The sequence below is a fragment of the Haliaeetus leucocephalus genome, unplaced genomic scaffold (genome assembly GCF_000737465.1).
Source record: "Haliaeetus leucocephalus isolate CR32 unplaced genomic scaffold, Haliaeetus_leucocephalus-4.0 Scaffold751, whole genome shotgun sequence".
Taxonomy (NCBI): domain Eukaryota; kingdom Metazoa; phylum Chordata; class Aves; order Accipitriformes; family Accipitridae; genus Haliaeetus; species Haliaeetus leucocephalus.
The window spans coordinates 13,329,283-13,355,461 of NW_010973187.1; the positions used below are offsets into that span (position 1 = coordinate 13,329,283).

The 26,179-nt window shown below is 40.9% G+C and overlaps 1 protein-coding gene across 1 annotated transcript; it reads left to right on the plus strand.

The window, feature by feature from the left end:
* The first annotated feature begins 135 nt into the window (after positions 1–135).
* Positions 136–24,849, plus strand: SEPHS1 (selenophosphate synthetase 1). Its single transcript, XM_010580966.1, has 9 exons — positions 136–308; positions 2,521–2,782; positions 6,007–6,110; positions 10,877–10,984; positions 11,886–12,040; positions 12,861–12,951; positions 16,292–16,391; positions 17,928–18,140; positions 23,475–24,849. Exons 2-9 carry the CDS (start codon positions 2,590–2,592, stop codon positions 23,687–23,689), a joined length of 1,179 nt encoding a protein of 392 aa, XP_010579268.1. The 5' UTR covers positions 136–308; positions 2,521–2,589; the 3' UTR covers positions 23,690–24,849.
* The last annotated feature ends 1,330 nt before the right edge of the window (positions 24,850–26,179 follow it).

Sequence of the window (26,179 nt, forward strand, 5' to 3'; positions counted from 1 at the left end):
GGGGGGGTTGCTGCCTGCGCGGCTCCTCTCTGCACGCAGCGAGCCGGGTTGCTCTTCCTCCCCCCCCCCCCCCTCCTTTCCTCCCCCCCCCTCCCGCCTTCTCCTCCTCTCCGGCTGCACAAAGAGCAACAGTGAAGGGCCCTGGCTTTGCCTTTAAAGGCAGCGGCTGGAAATTTTAAGGTGTCCCAGAGCCATGTCTCTCCGCAGCGCTCCTCGCCGCACTCCGTGGATAAATGGTTGTTGCAGTTCCTCACCTTGCAGGTCTCGGGCGGTTGGGTTGCCGTTAATTGCTCTTGGGTTTGTTTTGGGTAGGTACCCGGCTCTAGTTCGTCCTGGCTCTCCCCTTTTGCTCCTGTGCTCTCCTCTCTCCGCGCTCTAGGGAGGCAAGGGTTAAACTTTAGTTTTTAATATTTATTATGCCGTTCTTTTAAAGTAAGAAACAGCTGGGTTACGAGGTGTTTTCTTCTACTGGGGAGGGATGCTTGACCCTCAGCTTGCATGCCTGCATAGAGTGCTAGCAGTCGCGAGAAACTTGGTCTTGCAAGGAAGCTTGCTCCCATGGCAGCCTGCGAAATACATAGTTGCACACAGTTTTATTCAGATCTTCATTCAAAGGTTACTGTGTTCTTGCGCTGTGGATGTTTTTCTCTTAAATAAAATCGCCTTGTTTGTTTCAGTGTTTGTTTTCAAACCGAGGAACGTAATTTACTGTGTCTTCACAGTCCTCAAGGCTGCAAAAAGTTCCTGGTAGGCTATGGCCTCTGAATCCTTCCCTATATAAGCAGATAGGGGGTGCTAAGCATATTGCAGTTACTAGTTAGATGAAGGAAAATGTTTCCCTTGTGGGGCAAGCTGCTTTTTATAAATTTCTGGAATTAATTAGAATGAAGTGTTAAAAAAGAACGAAGGGGAAAAAAAGTGCTCCTCCTCGAAAAGCTTTTGTCTCCCATTTCTGTTGACAGGTTGTTTTCCAGACACTTTTTTTTTTTTTTTTGATTGCAAGTGCTTAGTGTCTTGTATTGGAAGACAACAGCTACGAACTGAATTCATTGCTCATCCAAGACACGTTCTTGTAACTGGAGTTTGGATTACTGCCCGAGCCTGGGCTTTGGAAGATTTGTTTTAAATAAGTGCCACGCCTCCCAGAGAAGGAGGGAAAGCTACACTGTAAAGGGGAGTTGGGCTCCACATCACAAGTTCTCAGGGAGCTTAAAACTTCAATTCCTACAAAGTATATTCAATAAATTAGTAGACTTAAAGCTTTAGGAACAGACGTACTTGTTAATAAGTGCTGTATAGGGGAGATCAGTTGCACAGTCTGCAGATTTACATCTTTCTTACATTTAGCGCAGTCGAACTTAGCGAATACTTCACTTGCATTTGTTTTTTTGCTTTTCAGCTTAACCTCGATACAGTGTGACCATCAGTATCAGATTTTGTCAGCGATGCTGCTGAACTCCATTCCTCTTGTTGTTAGGCAGGATCCTAGCTTTCTAAGAAACTACCGCAGATAGGTCGTTTTTAGTAATTCCTGAAAACTTCTTCTCTGAGAAAGATGAATTGCATTTTATCACAGCCGTTCCTGTTTAGAAGTCAGTGTCTCGGTTAGGCCCCTTATTAGTTTTGGAGTGTGGTGTATGTGAGTCAGAGTGGAAAAACGTTCTAAAATTAGACGTGCATTGTTAAGAATTTTATTAAATGAGTTGCATCAGTGTCTTTTTACATTACCATTTTAATGGGCAATTCTCTGTATTCTCAGTGTTGTTAGTTGACTAAAAAAGGGCTCGAGAAGCAAGAAACTTTTCAACGTTTTTATGTCTGCGAACATACTAAAAGGTAAACTGGCATGTTTGTAGGTAAACCAGTCTGCTTAAATACAGCCTCTTTGTTCTTCTGTTACCTGTACTAACAGAACACCAGGCTTGCGTTTTCCCCCAAGGAGAACAGGTGTATTACGGAGTTTCAGCTTCTTGCATCAGAACTGAAGCGGAGCCATTATTTGAAAAACATCTTCTTTTTGAGATTAATATGTTAATGGCTAAAATTATGACCCCGCACTGAGCTGAGTACAAACAGATGTCTCTGCTGAGCGTGTTACAGGATCAGGGCCTAGGTTGCCTTTTGGAAATTGGCCTCAGTGCTCTGGCAACTATTATTTCTTTCATTACCTCTGTGTTAAATGAGGTCGGTAAGTGTGTTAGATTCTTTTTTTTAATGAAAAACTTATGCAGCATATCTGGAAAAGAAACTCATTCTCTGATTCGCCTGGCATAGTTATGGTTTTAAATGTTGGAAGGTAGGAAGAGGAGTCATTCCTTTGTAGTCTTAGAGAAATATTCCTTTGTAGTCTTAGAGAAATGAGTTGTGTGAGATATGCCCACCTGTCTTAACAAGTGAACGATGACATCGGGTGCTTTCTCTTTCCTTTTAACTTGCTCCATGTGGAAAACCTGTTGTCTTGCAGGTCTCAGGGATTTCTAATGTTCCCAATTTTTTAATTTTTTTTTTTTTTTTAATTAGACTGATCAGCATAGAAACTGATAGCGTTGCTCTGGGGTGGGAAAGGCCAGCAGTCTGCGTGAGAGAACCATGTCTGTTCGGGAGTCGTTTAACCCAGAAAGTTACGAACTGGACAAAAGCTTCCGTCTGACCCGATTCACTGAACTGAAAGGCACAGGCTGCAAAGTGCCTCAGGATGTGTTACAGAAACTGCTCGAGTCTCTACAAGAAAACCATTTTCAGGAAGATGAACAGTTCTTGGGGGCAGTTATGCCCAGGTTGGGTAAGTAGTTGCTCCTCTAGACACGTGCGATCCTTTTCTTCTGTTTGGTCTGCTTAGTGACGTGATCTCATTTGCGGTTTGTTTAATCAGTTTGAAAATTGTATGTTCTATAATGCATGCACAGCATCCAGAAACCTGAAGAATTAATCTCGTGTTGACATTTGTTGGCATCTGAGATACAAGAATATTATTTTAATTATTTAACATCCTGCAGTGTGCCCAACTACAAAGAAAAACTGGTCAGGAATGGCCATCGTGATAGCCACGTGCTTAGGCACTAGTCTCCTCCTCCCTTTCCCCAGTAGATGCTTTGCAAACTGAAGTCATATCAATTAATTTCTGGACTTTAATATAAATATATTGCCTTTGGAAATTTACACAATGAATGCAACAGATTTTATGCAATTAGATGACTCACAGGTGAAGTTCCTCTCTCCCTCCCCTCCCCTGTGTTCCTGGGTCAGAGAAAGTGAGTAAGAGAAAACTTTCTCGCTTCAGCTGAGGCTGGGAGCGGATTGTTTCACAGTTGTCATTTTTCCTTTCAGTCCTTTCATTGTTCCCCACTCTAATTTTTTTGCTCACCTGTAGAAGCTGCCTGGGAAAGGCTGTCTTTCCAAGACCTCTCTGTTCTTTCCAGCTTCACTTTCTCTTTGATATTTGCACAATGATGCAAGCAGTAAGGGAAAACAACCTGCACAAGCCACCTCTGCGGGGAACAGGGTGAACGTAGGTATTTTGATACCAGCTACTGTACCTAATATTGATGTAGATAAATTAATGTAGATAATGTGTTTAATGACACTTTTAATTCTGTCTGTCTGTTTACTCAGCCCTGCAATTCAGTCTCTACTTTGCAGCACAGCATGAATCTTTTCCTCAACTTAGGAATATCAATGTAACGTTTATTCTGAAGTTATTTAATTATCAATTTAGTGTCCAATAACCTTATTTAAAATTATTTTAACGTTGCTAATTGTCTATTAGCAGGCTGACAGGTTGCAACCCATTATTCTGGTAGAGATTGAATTCAGTGAGAGGTTAGTAAGGAGCCCATGTTCTTACTTTAACAATGGTGATCTTTGTATGAAATATCTAAGCAGCAATTGTGTGTGGAGCTGGGGTGGCACTATATTTAATATTCCCTAATGAAGGACACTTCCAGCTTCTTTTATCCCCAAATGGCTATTAATATGTTTTTTTCTAAATTAAATAAGTTGTTCACAACAGCATTTTAATTTGGTAAATTTCTAAAATCAGTAGTAGTTTGTTTTAGAATTAATTATCTAGCTGTTGGGTTTTTTTGGTTGTTTTTTTTCCTCTTATAAACTTACAGGCTCTAAACAGTAATGGAACTGCTAATAGATTTTTCTTCTCCAGCTATATGAAAAGGTAAAAAAGTAGACTAATGCCATCGAGATGTAGGTGTGATATTATGTAACAGGAAATCTGTTAGTAATAGAAGGTGGAGAGTTCAGATCTCTTAAAAATACGCTTTTGTGGTGAGTATTGCTTTAACAAATGTGTCTTCAGATAAGTTTGGTGTGATTTGCCTCCGATGCCCTGTGCCTAAAAGGTGTAGACAGGTAACTTTACAGCCTGTGCATATGCACCATGCTTTTGAGATGCAGTCAAGAGGGAAATTGCCGACAGCAGGCTCAAGCTCACTCCTTTTTAGTTCTGCAAGTGGTGTTATGCAGAGCAGTCTTAAATATGGCTGTGAGTATATCTGTGAGTAAGAAACTGCAAGTTTGGTATTTATTCTCAGAGCTGTTATGGACCTTGAAAACACTGTTTTCAGTCACCTCTCTGAACAGATTCACTTATTTAGTTGGTTCTTTTTTGGTGGAACAGAAATGTAGCCTCAGAAGGACCATCATGGCCCCTTGGCCTCTCTGTCAAGCAGCACTTTCGCTGAAGTTGTGGAAAACCACACAAGTGAAATCAATCTTGCAGCATTATTGCATGAATAGGTGAACTGAGGGCAAAACGGGTCCTATACATGAGCCGCTTCTCTGTAACTGCTTATATGCACTTCCCTGGAGACACTGGACGTCATGCATAGTGGCTTGCTAGCTTCTGTGGAGGATGAGCAACCCTGAATTACTGCGCATGAGCTTCTGTCAGTATCCCTGCTCTTCCGAGGCAAGATTTCTTCCTCCATAGGCAGGAGAGGCAAGATCCTTTCCATCTATATGCCTGCTGCTTGGCAGCCCTTCTGCTCTGTGTCCTCAGTAGGATCTCAGATGGCAGCAGCTCCCTCCATCCGTGTACAGGACATGGCCAAATACTGACTTGTAGCTCTTGCTAGGTGGTGTGTTTCATTAATACACGGGGAAAAGTTACTGTGTGGCATCTGCTCCCTGAAAACTGGCTGTTTGAAGACTCTTGCCCTGCGAGGTATGCAAAGTAATTCTAGGCAGCTTGGTGCCAGCCCAGGAAGGACATAAGCTACCTGCTGTTGCCACAAGGCACTAGGATATCAACAGGGAGCGCAGCTCAGCTAGCATCTTGTGATTTGTCACCTGACACTTTTGTGCAGGCTCTTGCATTGCAGCAAATACAGAGTGGTTTTAATATCACTTATTCTGTTTGAAACACCCACCGTCAGGGAAAAGGCTGTGCTTGGTGGTGTGGTTTTCTCAAAGGAGTTTCCCTGTCTAGCAGGTTGTCTTGCTGCCTTTCAGCCTCACAGAAATAAGGCGAAGTTAACACAGTTGCAAAAGCTCCAACTGGATGAATCATCTTTCACCAAGGGCCTAGGCTGTGACTTGTGGCATTCTTTTTGTTCGTCCTGAAGTGAGGAAATGTCCTTTATGAGAGGCCAAGTCCTTTTACAACTGTCGCTATGTTTTTGAGATCAGAGTGATAGGAAAACCTATTTGCTGTAGACAATATCAATTTATTTAGTTCCTCTTAACTTTGAAGCACAGATGTTCTTCATACATTATTATTATTATGCTGCAAAAAAAATGTTGTTGTTTAGTTCCTGCTTTCAGCCATTTAAACTTCTGTTCTGTTCCATTCCAGTCGGGAGCTTTCATTCTTTGCTTGGTTTTCCTCTTATTTGTGCTATGAGCTTTTTCTAAGGAAGGAATTTGCCATGTCTGTTTAGGCAATGTTGCGAGTTGTATTTCGCAGACATGTTTTATAAGTTCTCTTGTTAAGAGCAACAGATAATTAATGGCAAAGTTACTCACCTCGCTGATGGATTTCTGTCTTTGCAGGAATTGGGATGGACACTTGCGTTATTCCATTAAGACATGGAGGTTTGTCGTTGGTCCAGACGACAGATTACATTTATCCTATTGTGGATGATCCTTATATGATGGTAAGTTGGCTAAACTTAATGGTTAGCTATATTGCTGATTTGATTTGTGCTTCTCACTTACCAATGTGATGGCAAGTTTGACCATTTCTTCTAGTGCTAATTGTTTGATTACCTGCATTCAGAGTCTTTCCTAAATACAGGTGGAGAGGGAAAGGCATAGTTTCATCCTGTAATCTTTTCCATGTCAGCCAGGAATGCTGCAGTGCTGCTTTCTATAGGTGAAAGGTGGGAGAACTGCCACCTTGAATTCAGATTTCCCTCCGTCTGTTGCTCTGTGGGATTTGGCTTGAAAAGCCAAAAAGGGGGAAAAAGAGCTGTCTGTGAAGGAGCAGACAGTAAACTCCACTTAGGAGCAGAACTGCATTGTAATTGGCCTTTTTTGAGGTTCTGAAATAACCAGGTAACATGTTAGAACTGGAAGTGCCTAAATGACAGTAGTTGGCAATAGCACCTGGCAACTTCAGAGTGCTTTGTGAACACCAGTTTTCACGTCATACTACCTTTGCTTGCAGATGGATAAGTTGAAACGACTTGTGGGAAGCTGCATGCACTTTGACTTCGCTCCTTCTGTGTCCCTATTTCATTTAGTCTGTCTTGGTAGAGATTCCTCTGGGGTGTTATGTGTGGCGTTGATCAGTATTGACTTGAACTGGTCATGGGGAAAGAAATGAACTTTAAAAAAGAATTTAGTAAAGCTGTAAGGAATTCTACGTGAGGTGTTCATTAAATAAAAGTTAAGAAATGCTAGAATTCATCTTTCCTGTGATTTGAATGTGACTCCTTTGCTTGAAGGCATGCTTTTACTGCTGTTTATGTGATTGCATGCTTTATTTGCTGTTGTTGGCTCCTTGTTTGTTCTGAGAGACCTGTTGGGTAAGTTTTGGACACGCAGTTTGAGATTGGGACCAACTCATTTTTATTTTTTAGCATGCTTGACCAGGTGTTGTGCACATATGCAAGCCTAGCTACTTTGATTTCTGTTCCAGAAGAGCTTGCTTTCTGCAAACTGACCAGCCAAGATCTCAGGCTGGCCTTTAGCGTACAGAGTTGTTGAGCTCTCCTGAGAAATTCAATTCAAGTGGCTTGCTTTAGTATTACAGGGGAACTTGTCAGGGACCAGAGAAAAAAAAGTGTTGTTGGAGAGCTGTGTTCAAGTTTATCAGCTGAGAAACTCTCTTTTCTCGCCTTATAACAAAAACTTGTGAGGGACAGCGTGAGAAGGATGTGGTGAAGGGGGAGGGTTGTTTTGTTTGGAGATACAAAGTGTTTGAGATGCCACAGGAGTGGATAGATGAGCCTGTGCCCAGATGAGGTTTAGGGCAGTGTGGTAGAAGTGGAATGTAAATTTGGCCTTAGTCCAGCTTTAGTGGTTGCATCGTAGTTACAGTCTATACTGTGATCCACATGCACCAGCAGCTCTAACTTTGATGTTTTCTAACTCTTAAGTCCTTCACTTTTCATTCTTGTCAGCACTCATTTTAATGTGGTGGCTTGCCACTTCCTAATCTGTTTAGAGATGTGTATTTCTTGTTAAAAGCTAACTGAGAACAGGTGCTCTGTCACAAGCCTTCTTGCTGATACCTGCAGTGAAGATCCAGCAGGGTTGGAACTGCTGGATCCTCTACTTGGACCTCTCTCTCTTGGGGACTAGAGTACCTGGAGGCAATATAGATTGCAGTTTTCTTGTGCAGACCAATGTCAGTTGGAGGACAGTCAAATACAATTTGCCACAGGGTTTATGGTTGGTTGTTAAGAGCAGAGGAATGGTGAGACTCAGGAATTTTTTAGTTTGTGTCCAGGCTGTATAAAGGAGTGTGCTCTGGACTACTCTGTTCAAGACAAACTGCTGCTGCCCTGCTTCTCCAACTGCTTCTTTCCGTTTTTAGTCTGAAAAATGCCCCCTGACCGATGCCTGTTGCTACCACTCTCTGTTCTTGTTATCACTTGCATGCAGTCTACAGTCTACTTCTTGCTCTTCTGCCCTGTCTCCTTACCTAGTTAATTCTAGTCTGGTTTTGGGAGGGTGTTCCCTGATTTAGAATCTCTTCCTTTCTCTGTGCACAGTGTCAACCTGTAGCTCCTTATTTGATCTCTCTTCCTAGTCGACGGGGAGAGGAAGCAAGGAGGGAAAGACAAAAGTGCAAATGGACTCCAAGCTGGGTGCTGTGACATAAGGGATTAGAAAATGGCAAAACTGCATGTGCACTCAGCTGAACTTCAGATTCCTGCTTCAGAAAGCAGTTTTCTCTCAGTCTGTCACTGCCTATTTTAAAACAAATTTCTGCAGTTATATGCAAAAACCCTCTTCCTTCTTTTCCCCTTTCACCTTCTCTTTGGCTTTGCTCTTGAAAACACTCAATCCATGTTGTGCAAAGTATCCCTAGGATGTACACCTGTAAAATCTGTATCCAGTATAGGGCTTTTCAGCTTAAATGGTTTGATACTGGAAAAGTTACAAGCAAGTGAAAATAGGTTTCATAATAAGTATCAAGCCACTGGTAATAGGACTGGTACTGGCCTCTGTTGTGGCATTGTGGAGACACCTTTTTGAGTACAGGAGCAGGAAACTGGCTGGTTTGAGAGTGGACTTCCTTCCCCCTCCATCCCAGGGACCTTTTTGGTGCTCTTTTGAAAAGAACCTTCACTCAAGACTGGGGATGGGTGTCTGATGCTTCATCCTTTGCCTTTATAAATAGTTCTTAGTATGGCACATAGATACTTGTGTTTCAGGGGCACTAAGCAAGCAGTCAGGTAGCATGCAGGACGCAGCTAGGCTGACGCCTGTTTGTGAATCCTGTTGTGTTTATCGGTGTTCCCTCTGCTACTTCAGACTTGAGACTTGCACTCCCTGAATTTGTTTCCGTAGTGGTTTTGCCAGTTGGCAAAAGCGTTGTTTGACTGACCTCTGACTACTAGAATAGAGAACTGTTGTCAGTGTGTTTTTAAAAACTTATCTGTCATTCCTAAGAGGGCATAAACCAGCAGTTTCCTTGGTAAATACTGAAGATAGTGGAGAATGGTTTGATAGTTCCCATCCAGAAAAGGAACATGGCAGGCTTTGGTGTTCTTAAACATCTGGAAAATTAACAGCCAATGTCCATCTAACCATGCAGTACACAGCTCACTCTTAATATTTTAAGATTTAAATTATTAAAACATATTCCAGTTCCAAATATAAGGGATTCCCCTGATGCCACTGGCAGCTCTCAAATTTATGAAAAACTGCATTATATTTAATTGTGATTTGGAGGTGTTATTTCACGTCATCAGCAAGTAAGGTAACTGCTGAAATTATTAATTTTTGCAAAAATACTGGATGTGTGATTAGACTGTAAAGTTTTAGAGATGGTGGAAATTTGTTTAGAGCCCCCCCCCCCCCCCCCCCAATTTGTCTTCCAGCCAAAGCATCTTTCTGTAGTCCAAATTGTATCAAGTAAGTATGTTGTTGTTTTTATCATGGTGGTGTTGCCTCTGAACTTTATGAAAAGCACAGATTTAAAATCATAAAACCAGTTGTTGGTTACAGTTCTGCAGCTGTAAACCTAAAACAATTTTAATAAAATGCGTGGAGTCTTCCAGAGTAACACCACAGAACTTGTCCTGTATTTTAAAATTCTCTTGCTGTCCCTTAGAGCACATTCTGTATCAAAGTTCTGCATCTTCATCAGGAAACTCGATGTCTCATCTGTGCTGGGTCCACATCCCAACAAACCCTCACTTGGATCCATTAATTTAGCAAAATTAGAGTAGCTAAGCCCATGTGACCCAAGCAATCCCTTCTCAGTCCCGTCTGCTTCAAGACTACTTAGAGGAATCTTCAACAGAAGACTAGGTCTCTTGGACAAATTTTTGTTAGTGGAGATGTTCACACACACAGAAGTCAATTAAAATGTATTCCCTGTAGCAAAATTCAGCCTTATCCTGTCATTTGAACAAGTGATAGAGTAGGCACATCTCCCTTGCCTCATATAAGTGGCGAGGGACAGACGTCTCCCCTCAGTAGCTGTGCACGCTCCGAAGTGGTGACAAGGCCAGCTTCTGGGACCCCCGAGCTCCTCAATCCCCGGCATGTGCTGTCTTCTGCGGACAGCTTCTCGGTGACATCCTGACAGAAAAAGCCCCCCCAATGTGGCTGTGTGCTGGCAGCCCAACTCTGTCCTCTGGGAAGAAGAGTACTCTCTTAAAAAACTTAGGACTGTAGACATGTTTTGCAGGGTAGTGCAGAGGAACAAACAGCTTTGTCATCGAGGTCCCCGTCTCCTACGTATTCTGATACAGAAGAGGTACAGTAATATACGCTTTTCAGATCAGCTTCCTAGCAGTTGTGAATTACATACAATGGTTGTCTTCATTAGTGTGTATAGTTTTGTGCTGGAATAAAGTTAATAGGAACATATCAGAATAAATAAACTGAGCTTGTTATCAAAGCTAGACTTTGTCGAGCTTAACTTCAGCCTCTGAAATTAGGGATCTAGTCTAAACTCAGTATGGGATTCCTATGTAGTCAGTGAGAGTATGTTGACCAAGACAGCTGGGATGAATTCTCCCCTTACCTGTAAGGGGAACAGGTATCCGCACTTCTGGATGGGCACGTTGCATGAAATGGATCATACCGCATCTTTGGCTGGGTTTCTTAATGCAGGGGCCTGTGGAATAAGCAGCCGTCTCAGAGTGCACACTCACGCTGGAAGTTTTGTTCATGGCAGGTGTTTGTCTGAACATTGACAAACAGTCCTGCAGATTATTTTTTTTTCTTTCTTTTTCAGGGACGGATAGCGTGTGCCAATGTCCTAAGTGACCTTTATGCCATGGGGGTCACAGAATGCGACAACATGTTGATGCTCCTTGGAATCAGCAATAAAATGACAGATAGGGTAAGATCTTTGGTACTTGCTTTTGAAGGAAGACCCAAACAGCTAAGTGTGCTTAGAATGTATTTACCTTTAGGGTATTTTCCCCTCAAAGTTTGAACCCTTTTGAAGAGATGGTTTTGTTGAATGTCTCAGTTCATAGTATGAGTCTTGTCTCGTAAACATTCTAAGGTCACTTGCTAAAAGTTCAGTTTTCTGAGGCATTGTAGTCTTCTGCTGCTAATACCTTCATCTCCACTAAAATGGCGGCCCTACTTCTGTCAGTTCAGGACAATATTGCTCCAAGGCACCATTTGATTACCAATTCATGTATCAATCTGGATAGATACTTCTGGTTTGCTTATGCCAGCTTTGTAACATCTCTCTGAAGCAGAAGAAACTGAAATAGATTGCTGTTCTTTTTCTTTTTTTCTTTTTTGTTGTTTTGGTTTTTTGGGGTTTTTTTGTGGAAGTGACCAGCATGTATGTTTGTTTTGCTGTAGCAAAAAAGGGATGTTTTTTCTTAGAAGGAAGTAAGTTGAAACTTTGCAGATTAATGGAGGCCAAATGCAGTTTGATTTAACTTTGCCTTACTGCATCGCACTGCTGTGGCTGTACCTGATTACAACAGCAGGGTAGTTTTTCTGAATTTCCAGAACTCTGATTTCTTTACTTTCATATGACCTTTTGAAGAATGTTTCTTCAGCGTAAGAATGTCTCTTCACCTCTTTTAGAAAGAGCTGTAAAACCATAGCTCTACGGGATAACATGCAATTTTCAGGAGGCTAACCTCTTCCTAAGGCTGGCTTTTGTCATGAACTGTTCGCCATGAGGGCATTTGGCTTGAGTGGTTAAAACCCTGGACCAGTCTTGAAATGACTAGCACTGCTGTGTATGGAACTCTGACTTCTGTTTTGATCTCTAGGAAAGAGACAAAGTGATGCCTCTAATTATCCAGGGTTTCAAAGATGCAGCAGAAGAGGCAGGAACATCTGTTACTGGTGGCCAAACAGTGTTAAATCCCTGGATTGTTTTAGGAGGAGTGGCCACGACAGTCTGTCAGCCTAATGAATTTATAATGTAAGTTAAATCGGTAAACAATCAAAGGCACTGGTCTGAAGGGATACAGTAAAAAATCCTTTAAATACCATGTTGTGATCTTGCGATCTGTCTCCTGATGAATAAAGCAGTACCTTCTCCTGCTTGCATTTGTCCTTAGCACTCAACAGATGCCACATCTCTTCTGTACATACTTGCGTTTTTAAACAGGATGTCCTTCTACTTCTCCCCACCCCCCAGTATCTTTTAATCCTATTCACCTTTTGAAAGGAGAGTTAAGCTTCTAACCTTTTGAAGATTTTGAAGTATTGAAGACTGTTTTGGGACATAAATTTCTGTCATATTTATAAATACATTTTAAACCATCTCCCAGTTACCCTATTAATGGCTGTAGAGAACTACAGAATTGCTGTGTTTACAGCATTCTGTCCATTTAACAATAGCTGATTTTGAGTGTCCCACTGTGGCATGTTAGACTATACAAATGAATTTGTTTGTGATTGTAGCGATGGTTGTCTTATGCCCTGAAGTAACAAAGGTGAATTTTTTTCTCTATCCTATCTTACATCTCCAGTAAATTGAAAGAAAAGATGTTATTCTGTGTGTGTCTGACTGCAAGCATTGTTATATTCCAAGAAAGAAGGATTGGTACTTTTAAATAAGTTTGCAGCTTTTTGCTCAATAATATCCCATGGCAATGAATCCCAGAGGGTAGTTCTGCAATTAGTCAGTTTTTTAACTGTGCAACAAGATACATGGGTCTGTGAAAACGTAATTATCAGCACTTAATAACGTGTGTGAATCTCACTTTGTAACTAATATAAGAATTCTTTGTTTTCAGGCCAGACAATGCAGTGCCAGGAGATGTGCTTGTATTAACTAAACCCTTGGGAACACAAGTGGCTGTAGCTGTCCACCAGTGGCTAGATATTGTGAGTACACTGCAAAAAAAGAAATAGGGAAGAGGGGTGTGAGTTAAAGGTGACCTTCCTCATTCCCTCAAAACAACAAAGATGAGCAGGATAAGTACATTGAGGGCTCAGTGGGGAATGATCTACCACCTCTCTCTCTCCTTGGTGTGTCAGCCTTACCTGCTTATGTGCAAAACTCTTTTGGAATTGAGACAGTTTACTATTTTGTGCTTAGTGAGCCCATCTTAATTGCATCTAATTCTTAGTTAGTTCTCAGGCATTGCTGTAATAAACAAAGCTGTTTACTAACTGAACAACAGACTAGCACCCTGGGTAAAATTATGCCCTACTCCACCTGCCAAAGTAATTGGCAAAAGCTTATTGATGGCAATTAGGCCAAGATTGTTGTCTGTGTTCATGGGCTTTCTGCTTGTGTACATGGAAATATATCTACGTTTCACATGTATTACCCTGTGCATTCAATAAGAATATTTCTAGCAGCATTATGTATGTAGACATACTTCCATCTGTTACTTCAGGCAAAAATGTAACTACTGAACTGAAAAGTGACTGCAAAATTGGCATCTGCTTATGTTGTCTGGCTCCCAGTACGTGTCTTCAGAATTATAACTGCTCAGTTTACACTTTTAAAAGATACATCTTTTCTACTTTTGGGACTACTGAGCCAATAGACTGGCAGAGGATTGAGCTGGAATCTACTTTGTTTTGGCTGTTGGCCACTACATTGTCAGATGAATTCTAATTACAAAGCTTGTGCTAGCAAAAGTGGGAGAGAACCAGCTTAAACCTTCATTGGAGTCTGAAGCGTGAGCAACAAAAAAAAATATTTTTCTCCTTCTTCATAGGGTCTGGCCTAGCAATTTTGACCTCTGCAGAATCCTGCGTTTTCCAATCAGATATAAGGATCAGGGCCTCAGATAATCTTGATATGAAAATGATGTGAAACAACAAGACACCAATTTTATAGTACGTTTTCTGGCCATAATCTTACTTCTTAACATATCTATTATTGTACTGACAGACAGACTTGCAAATTAAGGATATTCTGAATTTCCACATATTTCAAGTACTTCTAATTTCCTTGACTGTCAACCAGAAACACTTTCTGGTCTGAAAAATGAGTACAGCAAGGAAATCAATCCTCCTATTATGTGTAAACAGCATATATCTTTGATTGTGTTAGGAAAATTTCTGAGTAGCTGTGCTGTCTTTTCTTAGCTTTGTTTTCTGAAACAGTAGGGAAAGTGAAACTAGAATTACCCATCACAAATCCACCCATAAATCAAATTTCGGTAGGGAATTTGACTTTGTATTGAGAAGTATGTGGGAGAAGGTACATAGTACAGCAAGTTTATGCGTAGGCAAGAAAGGAAAACTGGAGTGTAGAGATACGTGGCTGCAACGCAAATTAAAAAAAAACCAACCTAAAAGCTGAGTTATTTAAACAGAGCAGTAGCAAATGAGTTCCTGGTGACAAGTGACAGGAAAACCCAAATGGAGGCAAAATTTGTCCTCCTTACTTGGTTGCTGCCAGCATCGTTGTGCAGCCAAGCCCCAGCTGTGTTGCTGGCAGCAGCTGCCATAGGGTGCAGAGGAAGAGACTGCAAAGAGTCTGCAGGGAGCTGGGCCCCATCGGGGCCCCAGGGGACCAGGTCAGGGATGTGCTAGGTGTGATAAAGCTGTTTGATGTGGCTTTGGCTGCCAGGCTGATGATGTGAACTGATTAGGCTGGTCCACAGCTAGGAACTGGCATCCCTTTGCCTTTTCCTCTTTCACCTGAAAGGCACAAAAGGGATTGCTGGGATGTGCCCCTTCAGAAGGGGTTTTCTAGCCCTTGCTGTTGTCTACAGACCCTTACCATTTGGAAATCTAAGCTTGCTTTTAAAAGTTTGGGGATTTTTGTGAGCTTTTCTGCCTTTGTTTCCTGTCTACTAGCCCCAGTACCTGATTGCTGTAGTGGAGAGGAATTTGCATCTAATTTGTATCCTACCTGTGTGTGTGGCTCTTCGATCCTCATCCTTGAGTTCTGCTTCCACCTCATTTGTGATTTCCATTCCCATCATCCGACCAGTTTCCATCACATGATCAGCCTCAGAACTGTGTTTTTGAAAACTAAGGCAGAATGACTGTTCAGGTTTTTCATTCATACCCGCAGTAAGAATAATCACTATTCTGTCCCCTCTCGAGTAGCTCCAACAGCCTTTTTTTTTTTTTTTTTTTAACATGCTCTCTCTCTTAATTGGTCAGACCCAGTTCAACCTAATTTCAGAAGCTCTGATCTTACTGCTATACTTCCTTGCTCTTTAACAAATTATTTGTTTTGGCTGACCAGTCTTTCCCCCTGCTGCTGTTTCTGGATTCTCTCTTACACCCCCCAGAGTCAGCACTCATTCTTTGACAAGATCCTTCCCCAGTGCTGCATCATATACCAGTTCTTAGTAGTTTTTTGCACCTTTGGTTTAGTAAGAAGTTTGTTCTATGCATTTATTCTATGGAATGGCAGTGTAGGCATTGTGGCTTCAAAAATCCTATTTTTGTTAACTTTCAGTTCTCTGTAATTTTATTTCCATTGCAAAAAAGAAGAAAATTAAACCAGTTTGTAGTGTTGCTCTTAACAGCTAAATGGTTGCTTTGTTTCATTCTGGATCTGGAATTACTTCAGCTTTGAATGAAACAATTGCCCTTTATAAAGGTACCACTTCCTAAATTGTTCTGAGGCCGTTTTGGGATGACAAGCATTGCTCAGAATGTGATGGAGGCATGAGTCCATACAAGACACTGGAGAATGGGTGGAAGTAGATGCTGGTATTAAACTGTAAAGGAACTGTTATGAAACTGCCTTAATCCTAACTCACTAGAGTGATAACATCCTGCCTTAGCATACATTCCTCAGATCTGGACTTGTGGATATCAGTGGCCTTTCTTGATCAAAGCATCCAGATGTGAAATCAAGAATTTTCTTTTAAAAAAAGAAGAAGCCAGAGATTACAAATCTCAACATCCAGCAACAAAGTTCTTTTCCTTTGGTTGCGGAGTTCAAGCCAGAGAGTTGCCTTGAAGGAGTTCTTTGCCCTAGGGCATGTTATTCCACTCCACCCTGCTGCTGAAAGCAAGATTTGAAGTGCTTAGTGCCTAATAGATCTTTAAATGAACTTCCCCTGGGTACAGCAGAGTAAGACACACAACTCTGAATGTCGAACCTTTGGCCCTCTTTAACTGAGTGTAAAAAAAAAAAAATTAGTACAGTTTGGATGAAGGATTTTTTTTTTCAAGTGGTAAGGGTGTGCTTTAAAATATACAGCTGAAAATCTAAAAGAATCCTCTTTATTTCATCCATTAGCCAGAAAAGTGGAATAAAATCAAACTAGTGGTGACGCAAGAAGATGTAGAACTAGCATACCAGGAAGCAATGATGAATATGGCACGACTGAACAGAACAGGTAAGAAGAGGTGTGTGTGTTGGGGGGACGGAGGGGAGGTTATGGGTTTTTCCAATTCCATACTTAATTTCATTTCACTGCTGTGGGGAAATGTGACACAGCTGCTTTATCCCTTCCTTCTGCCCCATCTTTCTGCTGTTCAGTGTTTGTGAAACAAGCAAATTAAAATCAAACACCCTTTTGTAATTATACAGCAAAAACACAAATGCTGCTGGAGATGATTATGACTCATGTGAGTGCTGCAAGTAACAACCCAGTGAGTTAGAGGATGTTTTAAAGGGAAATATATTGGATTTGTTCCTTCTTATCTTCTATGCCTAGAGAACTCGTGAGGGCTTGACGGTAATAAGGTTAAAAAATTCGAAATAGAATAAAAAAGGAAAAGCTCCTCATTTTTGTATGCTTCAATTTAAATTTTTATTTTTTAATTTTGTCATGGTATGTGCTTCCCAAAGTGTGGAATATGTAGTGCGTGTTTTCTGTTTTGTTGGGGTTTTTTTCCTGTTTTTGTGGGTTTATTTTCTTTTCTTTTAATTTTGGTAGGAGGAAGGTTCTGCTTTTACTGTAGAACTTTTAATCCAGGATTTCCTTTTGTTCAAAGTATCTTTGGAGGAGCAGAGAATTGAATTGGGTGTTTCTTTACTTCTCAGTTGAAGGAACAGGGATAGTTAAATATCTCTTCTCCCATTTATTCAGTTTTCATTTGGTATTTGTTATGTCATCCCACTGGTTTTTCATTCTTTCACAAAGTCTTCCAGGAAAAATAAATGACCAGGATTGTCTTATGGAAAAGAACTCGGTCCTGCTCATGTATTGGGAAGCACCAAACAAGGGCAAAGCATTCTTGGTTTTGTTTTTCTCCACTCACTCTTGTTGGGCACTTTTAAATATTCTTAACTGGAGCTATTGTCTGCATACAGAGGTGCCCTTCTCCCACCCACGGCTCTGTAGTTGCAAATGCCCAAGAATTTCATGAATGCATAGGTGGGGAGGCTGGGGCCCTTCCCCTATGACCTGCAGGCTTTGTTCTTAAGCTCTTAGACTTCAAGTGTCCAGAACTTAAGTTCTGATGTGATTGTTTTATGGAGTGGCAGGGGAAGAGATGTGACAAAACTGACCCAGGATGAGTCTGGTCCTTGCCCTTAATGAAGCAAAGCTGAGCTCAGAGCCTCTCTGGCCCTCAACTTTGGGAAGTCTGAATCTGGAGTAAAACCCTGTTTCTTAGACTGCTAATATAAATTAGTAGCACATGTCTAACAGCAGCATGCTCATAAATACAATTTGGGTGCTGGATTTTCTGCACGATCGAATACCTTAAATACAAGTTGAAGTTTTTAAGGATTACATGCAGTATTGGTGAATTCCAGTTCCATTCAAGCATGATTTTTTTTTTTATTATTAATTTAAACAGTAACCCAACCTGATTCGAATTAAAGGTGTGCAACTTCATTCAAACTGTGCACAATATTGTCGAAGCATTGCTTTTCCTGATATTTTTTTTTTCTGATTTGTTTTTTCTCCCTCCCTCTATTGTAGCTGCTGGACTCATGCACACTTTCAATGCACATGCGGCTACAGACATCACAGGATTTGGAATCCTGGGGCATGCACAAAACCTTGCCAAGCAGCAGCGAAATGAGGTGTCCTTTGTTATTCATAACCTTCCTGTTCTTGCTAAAATGGCTGCTGTCAGTAAGGCTTGCGGCAATATGTTTGGCCTCATGCATGGGACTTGTCCAGAGACTTCAGGTAGGTGACAGTTGTACCACCCTCTTCCTTGCCTACCCCTCCAAGTTAGAATTTAATAATGTTACAAATGTACAAATCATGTGCTTTGCATTCAGTCACAGTTGGTTTGGCGTATAGCCAAGCTAATGAGCATTAACCACACAACTGTTCACAATTAACTTCTTTAGCCTAACTTCCAAACCACCATCCTATTCTGAATGCCTTCTACTTCCTTATAACACACTATTATAGAAACCGTTGCTGTATCTAGAACGTTTTGCAGTTAGAAGTTAGTGATGATTCTGAATTCTTTTGAAACCTATTTTTCTCTTAGCTGTTAACTCCAGAGCAGTGAATATCTGAAAATCCCAGCACAGCTGACACAGTTTTCTCAAAGGTAAAGCCACCTGCAGTAGGTTTGCCAGTCAAATGAGTGGTGTTTTGTTTTTCATTATGAATATGTGTGAAGTTTTGTGCTGAATGGGCCAGTCTTGGTGACTGAGGCCTTCTCTGTCCACAGCATACGGATATCCAAGAATATAGATTGTCTCCCTTAAATTTATGAAATCTGACTTTAAGGGACTGTGACTAGCAGGAAAAAAAAAAAAAAAGAATTTGGTCTCTGACCCATTCATTACTTGTTCTCTATTTAATAAAGCTGCCACTTGCAGTGACAATGAATATAACAGCCGTGTACTGAGAATCGGGCTATGGACAAACATTTAAACAGTCATCAGGTGATAAGAACTTTGGATGTTTTTGAAGTTGTCTTATTAAGTGTAGGCCACTTTGACTAGCGTGATCACTGTCTGCTGCTGGAAGTCTCTATACTTCATTTTCCCCTTGAATCTTCTGTCCTGTTCCATTTTGTTTTTCTTCTTTAATCTGAATTTTCTTTCTCTTTGGGAAATGGAGACGATGTAGCAACAAATCCGTCTTTTCTCTTATCTCATTTCCCCACCCTCTTCCTGCTCTCCAAAAGTATTATCCAAGTTCTCTGCAGTTCACAACAGAGGGGGCCCCTTGAAGCAAAACAGTCCGAAGATCTGGAAAGAAGCACCACAGTGAGAGCCATAAACTTTTCCCCTAGTGAATACACAGCTTACCATGATCTGTGGAATTGTTCCTTAGCCATCTGTGTTTAAACAGACACTCTGTCCTACAGAGACTGTATGGCTCAGATGATGTGTAATAGGATATGGGACGTGAACCCTTTCAAGAGTTCAAATCCAGCGTCAGCAGAGACCAGAAATATCTGGTGGCAGTTTGGCAAGCTGTGTCAGTAAGGTTAGTAGCACCAGACAGATTCTTACTACCCAGGAGTCCACATAACCAGCATGCTAGAAGCATTTGTTATCAGTTGCAAAGAGTCCAAAAAATAGCGTGGACGCAGAGCTGGAACGGTAAGATGATCTTTCAGGTGAGTGGCTGTGGTAGAGGTTTGTATAGCAGCTGGCATGGGAATGGTTTAGCTGCAAACTGAGTGCGTGAGTTCAGAGCTGCCCATCCTGCACCCTGGGGATATCCGGTTCTGTCTTTTGACTGAAGGAATGTAAAACGGTGCGGATGTACGCACTGCTGTGAGAGTACTTGGAAGTGGAAAACAGTCGACTTCAGAATCTCTTTTGGGACTGAGAGCAAGAAGTGTCTTTGAAATGCTGAACTGCTTATGTTTCAACATAGATAGATGATGATGAAAAAACCAGCAAGACATATCTGGTTATTTGTGAACTTGAGTGCCTCAAAACATGTATATTTGATTTCATTATGGTGTTGCATTTCTCGCATTAGAGGTGGCTATAGGGATATGCTACAGGGCTGTGTCTGCCAAATATTAGAAAGATCCATAGCCACGTGGACACAATAGCTCTGGTCTGAAAGCTATATAACTGCTGTCCCATAGGCTTTTGGCTTATGCTGGATAGCCTGACACATTGCAGCAGTACGTATTAGCTTGGGCATAGTGCGCTGGGATGGCTTATGAGCATTCAGACCCAGGCTGTGTGCACACTTCATGTCCTGGGGTTGATTTATACAAAGGCAACCATCTGCCTCGTTGCGCCTGTATATCCAGTTGTGAGGATGCCTTTTGGGGGGCTCCTCAAGGCTGTTCATATCGTAATACAGATATGCTCTTTCTCTGTTGTCTTAAACTTCCAGAAATGCTCTGTCTGTAGCTTCCTCAGTTGTGAACAGATGTTTTTCAGCAGAGTGGGCAGGGAATGAGAAATTTACTGGAAAACTATTTGAATGGATTTTAAGACTGTTGTGGGTTTTTTTCCAGTGTGCATTTGCTGGGCACCTGTTGACAAAAGTCAGTGTTGGAAAGATCTATTATGTCATCTGTTCCATCCTCCATGCACTCTTGCTTATGGTGTATTTTCTTAAAATTGCAGTTTTACATGATTTTGCACTCTCTTTTAGGTAACTCTTTGGTAAAGGTTAAACTTGCAATCAGGCAGTTAGTTTCAAAAAACTTAATTCTGTTTATTAGAGGGGCTGCTTGCAGAAATAAGTTACAAAGTTACTCTACATGGGATATTCATGTACGTGTGTATTTTTGCCAGTCCTCTGCTAATAAACTGTTGGCTGGTGTTGGCCAACCTTTTTAGTGTAGTAGAGGTATCTCAACAACACAGTGTTTGTGCAGATTTTGCGTAAATAGGCAGATGGGTAGAAAAGAAGGGCTATGTTAGTGCCATGACAAGAGGCAAGGTTAATGATCTCATCCTTTTGTTAGTCATTGTGGGAGAAAGCCACTAGCAGGAGCAAGGACACTTGGTTTTATTTCATGAATTGTTTGTATCTCTGCTCTTAATTGCAAAGCTTTGTCTAGTCCGCTTTTGAAGTTTTCTGTCCAGTTCCCTGCTTGCACTAGAACAGTTAAAACCAACAATGTTCAAAACCTCCTACCAAAAAAATGCTTAAATTTTTAGAAAGGTAAACCAAGACAGATACCAAGTGTCCTTTCAAGGCCCAAAATAAGCGTGCAGCGAGCTCAAACCACCACAGCCATTTGTTCATTCTGTTTGCAGCCCATTTGCTTTGTCTTCAGCAGTGGCTGACACAGACCTCAAACTTGGTATGCCATGAAATACTGCTTGCTTCAGTGCAGAGTGGCACTGCTGCTTCATTTTCTACAGCCACGTTGCAACAACTTAAACTTCTGGTGGGTGTGACTTTGCACAGGTGAAGACTTCTTGTAGTTGTCCATGGGACAAAAAAAGGCAGTAACATAAAATAGACTAAAGCACATAGCGGAAAACCTTAAGGACTTACCCAAAGGGCTAAAGAGACTGGTCAATCTACCAGAGAAATAATTATAATCCCTGCAGACAGGAATCCTACTACTGATCAAGAGTAGCCTTTAGCCTCTATTAAGGGTTATTGATCGAGCTGTGGGATACAGCCTGTAGGTGGGAAGTGAATTTTGATTGGAAACTGAGATTTTGTACATTTTTCTGATCTTGCCAAAGAATGTTAACAGGGTATGCATACAAGTGATACAAAATTGCAGAAAGAGGGTGTGTGGGGAAAAGAGAATTGAGTGAAGATACTCTTATGCTCTTTCTTATTTCCTTTTTCACCTTACTTTTGTTCCTCCTTTCTGGCTAGTTAGCACGTTCTGTGCGCTACCACTTGTAAACCTCTTCCCTGACTCGCTTGCACCACGACATAAGTTTCTCTTCAATTTGATTTAGAGCCTTCCATAGGAATGGCACATAATTCCTTTGCAATTGATTTGTCTGTTACATCTGGAGTAGCTTAAACACTGTCTTTCAAGCTTCTGGGGGTTTTTTATTGTTTTTAATGGAAGTACCTGGATGTTATGTTCTGAAATGTCTGAGAGAGGCAGGCATTCTTCTGGATGGCACACTCGTTTGCTTCATATAGAACCTAAAAAATAACTTTCACACTTCCATGTATCCTTATAAATAATTCCTCATATTCAATAGCTGTTTCTTTCTCACAGGCTTAAATTAAAAGTGTCTTTAGTCACCAGTGAGAGGACTGTTTGCTTGGAAAAGCAAACATAAAGGTGCCTGCCCAAGGTGCTAAGAAGCTAAGGGCCGCAGAGGAGAGGTGGCACTGAACGCAGGGTGGCCAGCTCAGCAGGTGGCCCCTTGCCCCCAGGCTTGGCTCCGAGCTGGTGGCACGATTTGTGCTGCTGGCTGCTGGCGGCTGCCCTTCGCCTGGGCAAGAAGACTTTGGGTCAAATAACTCTTTAAAAGTAAGCAAGCCTCAGCATATGCCCGAATTCCTGTTTGAGTGAATATACTTTCTTGCCTGTGTTATCCAAACATTTTCCAATGGGAGATGATATTTTAACAGCCCTTACAAGAGGCTGCTGTGTGGTCAGAATACAGCACAGTGTACAGATGCAAGCTGCACAAACTGCATGTAGCACACAATGCTTTGAGGTTTAATTACTCATCTGCAGATGAGTTCGCTGCTCTGTGTTGCAGTTCTTCACATGTTTGCAATATAGCATAAATGTAAAAAAGGTAAGGGATATAGAAAAGCTGAATACTCTAATAATAAAGGGTAGCACCAAAACATTTAATGATTTGGTCAGAGCCTCCTGGAAATTTGTGCCAAAGCTGACAATGAAACTCATTCTAGTAAATTCACTTGCCAAGCCACCTTTTCCAGTGCTTTGGGATTCTTCAAATGGAAGTGTTCTTAGGTTTAATAACTGAATGGTGAGCTTGCTAACTAGTTATTGTGCTGCTTCTGAAAAGCGTTGATTAGTAAATAAAATATTTTTCAGCTGTCTCTGAGAAAAAAATCTTATGGGAAAGGCTAAAAAAGGTTAGAAAATTCTCTAAGAAAGGGTTCAAAAGGACCATCACAGGGAGCACTGGTTCAAGTCTATGTTTAATTTTCTGCCTCTTGCATTCTCTGGTAATAGTCCCTACTTTGATGAATGATTTCATTGTGGGCAATGGGATTACTTGCAGAATCAGCTGCTACCAATATGTGGTTATAGGTATCTGAATATGACCTTTATCCAAAATGTTTCTGTGCAGAGGCACTTTGCAGTCCTCTGTTGGAAGTTTACAATGCCAGTGTTGTTTCAGTATGTCATTCATTGGCATCAGTATGATTTCCTTTTGCCAACATCTTTTGTGTGTATTTGGCTTCATTTACATACCCACTAAACACTGAATTCAGGCACAAACTTCTTTCTGTAAAGCAAGAGCTCAGATTTCCACTGTGTCTTCTCTTGGAGTCCTTGGAGTTCGACAGAATCCACTGAAGTCACCAGGTGCTTGTCTAAATAGGGATTTGGCAGATCAAGGTTGAAATGCTTTGCAATCAGACGTTTTAATGCTCTGCTTTTTTTCTTTGCAGGAGGCCTTCTCATCTGTTTACCACGAGAACAGGCAGCACGTTTCTGTGCCGAGATCAAGTCTCCAAAATATGGCGAAGGTCACCAAGCATGGATTATCGGCATTGTAGAGAAGGGCAACCGCACAGCCAGAATTATAGACAAACCACGAATCATTGAAGTCGCACCACAGGTGGCCACTCAGAACGTGAACCCAACGCCCGGTGCCACCTCTTAATATAGATGAAATAGCTGTTTGTTTTTAAATAGATCTATTCCTTTATCATCCTACAACTTAAAGAACTGTAAAAAGAAAAGAAAACTTGTTGTGTCTGCACATCTGGTGGCCTTAGGTCAGTTTATGAGTGGATACAATTAATAAAATAAAATCCATTGCCTTTTTTTCCTGTTACATTAACTGAAGATGCACCTAATCTTGAGGCAGCTTCTGAGTTGAGAATTATATTGTTATCCAATACTGTTGATTCATTTTGAATCTTTAGACACTTATCTCTTGCCGCATAGGCTCTTTTTAAAGGTGCTTTCACGTAGCACAGACATTACCAGTAGTAGTGTCAAATAGCAGTTTGTGTCCTTTCATTATATGTATATTTATCATAAGTCTAATTTTGATGCCTTGAGTGATATTCCAGAAAGGCAATAAATTGATAAGCGACACAGTGGGTATACCCAGTAGTAAGAGAGTTGCATGATTACATTCAATCTTTGATTTTTTTTTTTTTTTTTTTTTTTTTTTTTTTAAGGTTTAGTCTTACCAAGAGCATCTACGACCCTGGACATTGCTTGGGTAGTGCACTATGTTTAAACAAGCAAGTGCTGACTTTGCATGGAAGGCGCTTCAGAGTCGAAGGAGTCATTCTTGATTTCATTATTTGTAGACCTGACAATATTTACTGTATTATCAATGATTGTTTTCTTTATTGATAGTAAGGAAAAATAATTCTTTTTTTGCAATGTGATTGGATGTGCTATAGTGCAACAAAGGTTTTGCAGACCAAAAGGAGGTTACTGTATAATATTCATTTACAATTCACTATATAAATAACTACACAAATAATTTTTAAATATAATCAAACTAAAATAAACCTCTGTTCTGTGGATGGTAGTGTTTAATACATTTTATATTTTGTATAGTGATTACAAGCCTTTTTTGTTTCTTTAAAATCAGCAGCTGTTTAGTATAATTCTTAGTATTATTTCGTTCTTTGCTCAGATACATTTTTCTGCACGCTTTCGTGATCTGTGTTTAAAATCTACATTGCCAACATTGCAGCTTGAACTTAAGCTTGTTATTCAAAATAAATATTTAATTTTTTTTATTGCTCTTGTATAAGTGCATGAACTTTTTTGATTCCTAGCTGCATTACAAACTGGAAAGAGGATGAATCCTCATTTTTTTATTTTATTGCAAGTGTAATTATATTGATAATTGTTATTACTCCTTTGGTCAATTCTGCAAGCTGTGATGTCCAGTGGTAATCTAGAATATCTCTGCCTGCATGCCAAAGTTGGGGGCAAGTAGGTTATCTCCAAGTATATTATCCACTTTATTTTGTTTATTTTACTTATCAGCACAAAGTATGCAACGGTTTTGAATTGTTTCCTCTGCAAGTCCTCCTGGCTGTGCCTGCTGTAAGCTAGATGAGGGTTCGTGAGCAGCTCTGTAAGTGGAACGGATGCTGAAACCCATCTTTTCCCCGACGGCACGGTAAGCTGCCCCGTTGCAGCAGGCTCGCTGCTAACTCTGCTCTGCCGAGCACACCATGCGGATGGGACTGAGTGCGCTTCACTGAACCAGCTCTTTTCAAGGCTTACCCAGATTGTGGAATTCACTCCTTGACATTCAGACCAGGAAGAAGAAAATCTTGGATAATCATTACTGCTACCAGCACGAATTACAAGGGCTTCCGTCTATAAAAAATGAGTCACTAGAGATGAACCGGTCTTGTGCATCATGCAAGGTTTAAATTTCCAGTCTTGCTCCTAGTGACCACTGTGGCAAAACTTGGCTCATCTTTTCCACTCAGCAGTGTTCTCGACAGACACCTTTTGCAAAGCTAGATGGTTGGTTGGGTTTGGTTTTTTTTCTTTCTTTTTTTCCCCATTGTGAGTAGCCTAAACCACGCAGAACCTCACACTCCTTTTTCCTGGAGAAGAAATCTGCGAGTTACATGTTCACCACAAAACCTCAAAGCGGTAACTGAGTTTTTGACTTTGCTTTGGGGGGAAAAAAAAAAAAAAAATTGTTAGGTTTTCCACAGCAGTTCTGAAAATAAAGCATCAAAACCCAATTGTCTGTGCAAAAAATACTGAGTTAGTTCCTTTTTTTTCCTGCCGTTTTGTGAACTTTGTTTTGTATCCTGATAAAAAAAAACATGGAACTGGCTTCTGTTCATTTGTTTTATGGTCATGGACAACACTGTTGCTACATAAGTAATTTTATTAGATTAAAAAATCCTGAATTAGATCAAATGCGTGCAAAACAGTTGAGTACTTCTGCGTGAAAGTACTTGTTACAAAGATTTGTTGTACTTTAAACTGGTGCTAGATGTGTGTAAGGTCACTCTGAGCAGAAAAGCATACTAGCTGGTAGATATTGGTTGGTTGGGGTTTTTTTTTTCACTTGTCATGTTGATTAGTTTATCAGCCAGGTGTGAAACCAACACTTCTCCTTCCCTAGATGTGTCTTGAATGGTAGAAGGTTCAT

Bases quoted from the DNA above. Each gene is read 5' to 3' on its own strand.
- SEPHS1 (XM_010580966.1), top strand. From the start codon at position 2,590: ATGTCTGTTCGGGAGTCGTTTAACCCAGAAAGTTACGAACTGGACAAA. The intron at 12,041-12,860 runs GTAAGTTAAATC...CTTTGTTTTCAG, and splicing joins CAGCCTAATGAATTTATAAT to GCCAGACAATGCAGTGCCAG. The intron at 18,141-23,474 runs GTAGGTGACAGT...TTTTCTTTGCAG, and splicing joins GACTTGTCCAGAGACTTCAG to GAGGCCTTCTCATCTGTTTA.